The sequence below is a fragment of the Nothoprocta perdicaria genome, unplaced genomic scaffold (genome assembly GCF_003342845.1).
Source record: "Nothoprocta perdicaria isolate Ctin4 unplaced genomic scaffold, notPer1 scaffold_390, whole genome shotgun sequence".
NCBI classification, from domain to species: Eukaryota; Metazoa; Chordata; class Aves; order Tinamiformes; family Tinamidae; genus Nothoprocta; species Nothoprocta perdicaria.
In genome coordinates, this window is record NW_020455633.1 from 2,656 (window position 1) to 10,563 (window position 7,908).

The window sequence follows — 7,908 nt, forward strand, 5'->3', positions numbered from 1 at the left end:
TCTCGGCTTTCAAGGCGCTCGTTATTTCTGCTGGGCGGGCGGGTGGTTTCTTTCCGCTATTAATTGCAGGACACACCCAGGTCCTGGCCGTCTCCGTGCTGAACAATCCCTGTTTCCGTGCACACACACGCTCCATGGGGCAGTGGGACATGTCCTTGCCCAGCCACGTTCCCAGGGGGTGCTGCGGGATGCAGCCACCACGGCTGGTTTCTCCAGGGCTTCTCTACCCATCCGCATCCAGTCACCTCCCAGGCACCTTCCCAGCAGGATGGGCCCTGCCTGTCCCTGCTCTGTGACAATCATCACTGGCAGACCCCATGTCACCCCTGCAGCCTCTGCGAGTCACAGCAGGGCCCTGCTTACTCTAGGAACCAGAGGAGGGAGATGGTTGACACCTCACGTCACCTTAGCAGGGTTTGAGGTGCAACAAGCAGCCTTGAGAGAAGAACCTGCCTTGCAGGCGTTTTGCAGCCCCGTGTCACCCCCTCTGCCTTGCGCTGTTACCTCCAGCTCCTGGGACAAGCTGGGGACCTCAACTGCACAAGAACAAGAGCTGGGTGACCACCCTGCTGCCTTAGATACTGAGGCGGGACCCAAGGGGGTGAGTGGTGGAAAAACGTAGCCAGGTGGAGCTGAGGCACCCAACGAGGCAAGCTCTGGCCCTCACTCAGCTCAAGCTGAAGGCCAGGTCAGCCCAGGAGTGGAGATCCCCCTTCCTGCCTCCTCACTGTCACAGCTGAGGTCCTGTTTGGTGACATCCCCATTAAAGCCCTACACGGAGGTGCTGCTCCCTGACCCGCCCAACACCTTTCGTTTTACACATTTCCACCCCACAAAGCAGAGGCCAACTGGCTGAAACTCAAGGAACCGGCACCAGCAGCCAGTAAGGACAGGCTGCAGCTGAGCAAAGCCGAGACCAGCGGCCAAAAGCCCAGTTTTGTCCCCAAGCCAGAGCTGGACTGCTGAAGGGAAAGGAAAATACCAGAGGTATTTAAGGCAGCCAGAACTGGCCTTTTCCTCCCCAAAACAGTTCGGTCACAGAGTCTATTAATAAATGGGAAAAGCAGGACCATTGGCTGTGGAAAGAGTGATGATGGGACAACAGAAGCAGCTCGATAGATGCCTTGGAGGCAGTGAAGAACCTTAGCAGAAGCTGAATCCCACCTGCTGGTCCCACCCTCTCCAGCTGCTATGATCAAAACCTGGAAAAGAGCAAAGGGGCTGAAGTTTTCAGGCGAGGTCCGAGCAAAGCACCAGTCAGATTTACACCACGGTGGTCTGAGACGTATAGAAGTAGCCGAGCGCACACACACACGACACAAAGATGATAACAAAACAACATGATACCAGTGCAAGTTTCATGAAACTTTTTATTCAACAAGTATTTCATTATGATTCTGCCAAGATGATCAAATGAACAGCAAGGCATAAAAAACATGAAATAGTTAAGAGATTTTATTCTAATAGCTTTAATTACAGTGCTTGTTTGTCGAAATGAAAACTGAAAACAAGTATACAAAACAGTTGATTACTAATTGTGTATTGAAAGCAATAAAGGTTTCCACAACACTAAACAAACCAGTTCTGATAGTTCCTCAAGTTAAAGTTTTAACAGCTCCAGCTTCTTCAGTGTTTATCAAAATACAAAAGAAAAAGTAAAGAGGTCTTTTTTCTGATGGCAAATCTGAACCTTGCAGTATGAGGGATGCCAAGGGTTTTCACACATATACAGATATGGGATTGTTTCAAAATGGGATTGAGTACTTCTAGAGTGGAATGACTCTCCAAACTCTCATGCTTTTTTTTTTTTTTTTTTTCCTAGACACTATACATAGATGTTTGGTGTTATTTTTTTCATGGCAATTTTTAGTTAAGTACAGTACTTTCTGACTATAGAGCTTAGGACTAGTACAGGCTGTGCTTTCTGTGGAAAGGTTCGCCTTCTGGAGTGGCTTACACACGAGAAAAGTACAAAACACTTTAGACAAATGCAACAGGCTAAAAATGTGACTTCCAGAAATAATTCAAGTTCAATGGAACCGCACCTGAACCAAAAGTCAGAAGGTTAGGATGAGTCTGAAAGCTCATCTAAACTGACTCCGACTAAAGTCTCTTAACAAGTATGAACAAATGAGCACATACTATGAGCTACACAAAGAACCAGAGATCGACCAGCTGTAACCTGTCCTTTAACGGATGAAGCTAATTTGGTGGCAATCATCGCTTCACCATTTCAAAAGAATTAAAAGTCACCATATTAGGGATAGAAGAGCAGAAGCTATGTCAAACATACTTGTGTGTTCAAGTGTTTTTACTTTTCCTTGACTATTTAAAAAAATACAGAATTCGGGTTAAAAACCAACCACCAAAATGGATCTCACAGATCTCACAACCCAACAGAGATAGTATTTAGCTCTACTGCACAATGACCACTGGCAACCCTTATGTTAATCCACTTAAATCCCTTCCAGGTACTAAACAGTGAGTTGATTCTTTACAATAAAAAAGCTGAGTAATATTGCATAGGAGTACCAGAAACTGCCTCATTGGAAAGAAAAACTATTTACATTAAATAAGAAACCTAACTGTTTTCAGGCTTGTATTTGCCACATTTACAGCATGGTGCAATATATACTGTGACAAAAAGAAATGAAAACAGCTTCCGGCACTCAATACCACAAAGTAGCACAGTTTGCCACATTAGAGTAAAGCGAAGGGCGAATAGGAGGAAATAAGAGGGAAGGGTGGAAAAAGAGGGAAGAGGAAGGTTTATGGTTTCATTTCTGGTTTCGGAGCTGATTGGACAACCAGTCCAGTCCTTCATAGAGACCGTCTCCGCTAGTGGCACAGGTGGCCTGGATGTACCAGTTCCTGTGACGAAGAGAATGCAGTCCGAGTTTGTCTGTGATTTCCGCTGCATTCATCGCGTTCGGCAGGTCCTGGGGAAACAAGCAGAGTCACTCACTCTCCCACCAGCTGGGAAGAAACCCAGACCTTCCTGAAAGGTCTTCGTTTCCTTCCTCTCATCAGCAGCTTCAAATCCACTCACAGAAAAAAAAAGTTAAGAGCTTTCAGGGCTTCTCTTTCAGAGGAACTTATGGACTGCTTTTGAATCCAAGCTTTTTGTTTCAGAAAAACTCAGCAGATTACTTCTCTATTCAACCTATTTCCAAAGGTTAAAAGCACGGTCACCCATTGCTGGTTGTATTAGCAGGGCTATTTCTCTTAAAAAATCAAAAATTAGGTGGCTAACATTTGGAATAATTCATCATGCCACTCAGTGTTGACCCAGAGCTGCTTACCGTCCAAGGGCTGTTTTCATTCCCTGTCCATCCAGGAAACACTTTCTACCCCTGCAGTTTTATGATTTCAGTTTTAGCTAAACTTCCCTTGTGAAGTCACACTGAGCTGCTGTTTAGAGTTCCCTTTTCCTGCTACTAGGAGAGACTGACGGCTTCTTTACATTCCAGAGCCTGCACAACTGATGAAGCAGGATGTTATTAACTCCTGCATCACTGAAGTTTACTTAGTTATAGTTAAGAACTGTAACATCTGGGTTTAACCTACTTTTTTTTTTTGTTAAAAAAACCCCACAAACTAGTTTCAGTTAAGCTCTGTGGCCGAGAAAAGTAGTGCTCACAATTCAGTGTGAATATAAGAAAAATCAATTCCCTTTTTCCACAAGCACGACTTGTGCTCTCAAGTACCCGCACTGCAGGATAGGGGAAGTCCCAGTTTTGGGTGTTCTGGGCTTCTTCTCTGTTTGGAGAAAGCTTGGGTGGGTACAACACTCCAACCCAGCCAGTCTAATGTCAAATCGGTAGAATTCTTCACTAAAACCGAGAATATGGGAAACTTCATTACTCAGCACTGCTCTGAAGAGGTACTTTTCAAGTGGGAACAGGACAATTTAAGTTCTGCTGAAGACGACAAGCCCAGAGATGAGTGGACATCTGCTAGCTGAGAACACAGCTATAACGTTGGCAACACTCATGTCAAATGCAGCAGTTATCAGCTCCTAAATACACAGTGTGTTTCAAGAGCTCTTACACAGACACGGCTCGCTCGGGCATACCTGTTTGTTCGCAAACACTAATAAAACAGCATCTCTAAGCTCATCTTCTGCCAACATTCTCATAAGCTCTTCTCTGGCCTCGTTCACTCGTTCTCTGTCATTACTGTCAACCACAAAAATCAAACCTGGAAAGAAGCAAACAATCAGAACCAGTGAACACCAGGAGCTGTTTACAAGCAATTCCATAGTTCCAGAAGTCAGAACTAAACTTTGAAAATAATGCAAAACAGCATGTAGGAAAAAAAGACGCAATTTTCACCCTGCTGTAATTTTCATGTCTGAGAGAATCTGCTCTTGCTGAGAGGAAGCGAGTCGTTCGCTTGCATGTGCAATTTTCAGAGCTTGTATGTTTAATCCACATAACCACTCCGTATTTTGAAGGAGCAGCTACTCTATGACGGGTCTCTAATGCATTTGTATTTTGCATTTTAAAGGCATACCGGTGGAAGAAGTGACATGTCCTCGGTTCACAAGCCTGTTAAGTTTGTACGAAATGACTAGTACTAAAGACTCTGCTTTGAAGTAAAGACTGGGGAGCTGCAAGGCTTTCAGAGGAAAAGCAGAATTCTGAACTCTGATTCAGAAGGACAGGAAGGACTGGTTCCAAGAGGACTGTTTTCTACACTTCTTTCCACTCCTCTTTGAACCTTAGTGTAACAGCCAGCCCAGCACATGTGCACGCACCCTGCTAAAACGAGCACGTTTTCCCAAAAAAGTGTCAAGATAATCTGTGTAGGGGTATTAAAAATATCTTATTTTATTCCAGTAACTTGTGATTTAAGTGTGAAGACTCACCTTGTGTATTCTGGAAGTAATGGCGCCAAAGTGGTCTAATCTTATCCTGACCACCTACATCCCACACTGTGAAGCTAATGTTCTTGTATTCTACTGTTTCCACATTGAAACCTAGAAGAAAATGTGGCAAAACCTCAGTTAAGCACAGCTGGCCCTCCACCTATGGTATTTTCCAAGTCATGCTCGCAGTCTCATTACTGAAAATATTACTTAAAATTTAAACATCTGAAAGAAGTTGAAACCCGGTTCTCAGACAAGCCACCCTCCGTTTTTCAATCCGAAGTACTCAACACCTCACAAAATCTTATATTAGGCTGACTGCCCTTCCACAGCACATAAAGGGTTGTTTCACAGTCAAGTGAAGAGAGGGAATGCAGGAGGGGGGGGGAAAAAGGCAGTCATTTAATCTCTTCCCATGCCTTTAAATCTGGCTGTGCTGTCTTCGTAACACAGCTTTAGTGAAGGCTGGTACTGCCTGGCACACCGCGGTACAGCACTAAGTCCCTTAAATCAACAGCGCAGCAGTTAAGGTATTGCTGCAAATGACAGCACTCAAGTAATTTGTCTAAACGGGGGAAGAAAAAAAAGTCTTACCTATAGTAGGAATAGTAGTTACTATTTCACCAAGTTTAAGTTTGTACAAAATAGTAGTCTTTCCAGCAGCATCCAGACCAACCATTAGAATGCGCATTTCTTTTTTGCCAAAAAGGCCTTTGAAGAGGTTAGCAAAAATATTTCCCATGGTTGAGATATGGTGTCACTGGCCAATAAGTCTAGAGAGAAGGAAAAAAAAAGAAAAAAAAAAGATCACAGTTATCACACAGTTAAAAACAATTGTGTTCTGGCCACCAATAAACCAGATGAATTTAAATTCTTTAGGCTCCCAGACACACAGTTCTTCCCATGCTGAAGCAATAGAAGCACCAAATAAGCCAGAACTTACCCAAATTAAAAAGACACAGGGTCCTGACTGCTTTAAAATTTTTAAATAGTCTTTCAGAGATTTTTAGAACTGAATCCTATTCTCAGACTTTTACATATATAATGGTTGCAACTGACTGCTGCAGGTTACATGTCCCCCACTGCTACAATGTAATTTATCTACAGTCTAAGCTGTTACCATAAATTATCTTTTTTTCCTCTAATTGGCCTATAGTTAAAAAAACTTTAAAATTGAGTTTTAAAAAGTTTAAACTCCTTGTTGTTTAGTGCACTGATAGCTTCTTATTCCTCGCTACTGCTCAAAGAAAGAGGAGGAAATTCAACATACAGCTGGAATCCTCTCCTACTTGGAGCAGTTTCCTTCCTCCCCAAGCCCGAGGAAGCCGCCTGCCAGCACAGTGCAAACACGAAGCAGAATTAGCTTCATTAACATTGCAGACCTTCTCTAGAAAGCAAGTCAATGTTTACTGAAGCTCAGCCATCAAAAATTAATAATTATATTAAAAGAGTCAGGCTCAGAAATGAATGCTTCTTTGCTCACTGTAAGCTATTCAGTCGGGATGCTCATAAATGATTAAAAATATCTGCAGCTTCCTGTTTTGGGAACTGAGGAAGTCGCCTCTTGACTTCTGCAGTTACAGAACACTCACTATGCCCTTGGAATGGGATCCACTGTTACCTATTTCCAGAGCTTTTAAAAAATATTTTAAGCTTACTATTATAACACAAGAACCACGCTACTATTATAACAGCATTACAAGAAACATTATCCTGCTAATATAAGACATGAAAATTTAAATACAAAGTAACTTTATAGCTTTACACAAAGCAGAGAGGGGGATGTTATACAGCACTAGTGACAATTCACACCTTTCCTACTATTTTATCTAGAAAACCTGAGACAAGTTTGAAAAGAGCCCGAGTCCAAACGAACAAAAAAAAAAAATCAAGTCTAAGATAGCAGGAACATAAAATCAGGATACATAACATCCAGGTGCTGGGTTTCCTGTAGGTGCCGGCTTTCCATTAAGTCATATAACTTGAAGTGTATTATTAAATTTGAACTGTATTTTGAAGATATCCAGCACTTCACACGGAAGCTGCAAGCCTGAGGCTGAACTCCAGACAGAAATTTGTTTCATAGAACATCAACTTAGGACAACTAAAACAAGTTTTGAACTGCACATTTAATCACTCCACCACAGACCAAAAATCTTGCTCTGCTTAGCCCAGTGCTAAGAACGCATGAAATTTTGCTTCCTCATTCAATGTAAATCTAAGCAGTTCTGCTGTTCCCAGGAAGTTCCGCTCGGAACAATTTTTAACCCCAGAGCTCAGCGCCGCTACAGTCACATGTCTCTGTGGAGGCAACGTCCGGGGAGCGTTCACGGAACGCTCCAAAGTTCCTGGATGACATCAAACCCTGCAACGTGCTCGAGAAACCAAAGTCCAGGACGCATCTGCCTTACGTGACTGAAACACAATAGGAGAGAAGCTTTCAACGGAGCTGGCTCCTCTATGAGCCAGACATGGCAATCAATGGATTAAAAGAAAACACAAAGTTTGAAAGTTCTACTATGCCACAATTTCATTTATATTTCTGAAGTATCACCATGAATATTCAACTGCCAGCTGAATATATGAAAACTGTATAAACAGAAAAGTCAACTGAAAAGCAAAGATTGCATATTTCCTGGAGTCCCTATTTATCCAAATCACCCCTTCAGACAGCAGGAAATCTCACTCCTCAGCAGTAAACAGCAACTCTGACTGGGCTGCAGGGAGGAGGTTTAAACCTTTCTTCTGCCTGGCTCCTCCCACTGCCTCCACTCTCTACTGCGTCTGAAAAGTAGTATTTGGGTTTGAACTGTTCTCTGTTACCACAGCTGCTATAACCCTCCAAAATAAGTTCTAGAACTTCTGCAGAAAGATAAATTAATTACTAAGACCCTGCATTTATTTTTAAGTTTCTGCAGCAGTACAAAGCCTGCAGCAGTAAAACCATATTTAAAAGACTAACAGGTTATTAAATGCTCAAGAGCTGTAATCAAGTAAAACTTAATCTTTGCTTTTATATCCATGACAGAATGCGACAA

The 7,908-nt window shown here is 42.7% G+C and overlaps 1 protein-coding gene across 1 annotated transcript; it reads right to left on the reverse strand.

Moving 5' to 3' along the window:
• Positions 1-1,520: 1,520 nt before the first annotated feature.
• Positions 1,521-5,644, reverse strand: ARF1 (ADP ribosylation factor 1). Its single transcript, XM_026044943.1, has 4 exons — positions 5,465-5,644; positions 4,871-4,981; positions 4,076-4,200; positions 1,521-2,939 (listed from the first exon to the last, which is right to left on the reverse strand). The coding sequence occupies exons 1-4, from the start codon at positions 5,610-5,612 to the stop codon at positions 2,778-2,780; spliced, it is 546 nt and encodes a 181-aa protein (XP_025900728.1). The 5' UTR covers positions 5,613-5,644; the 3' UTR covers positions 1,521-2,777.
• Positions 5,645-7,908: the final 2,264 nt, after the last annotated feature.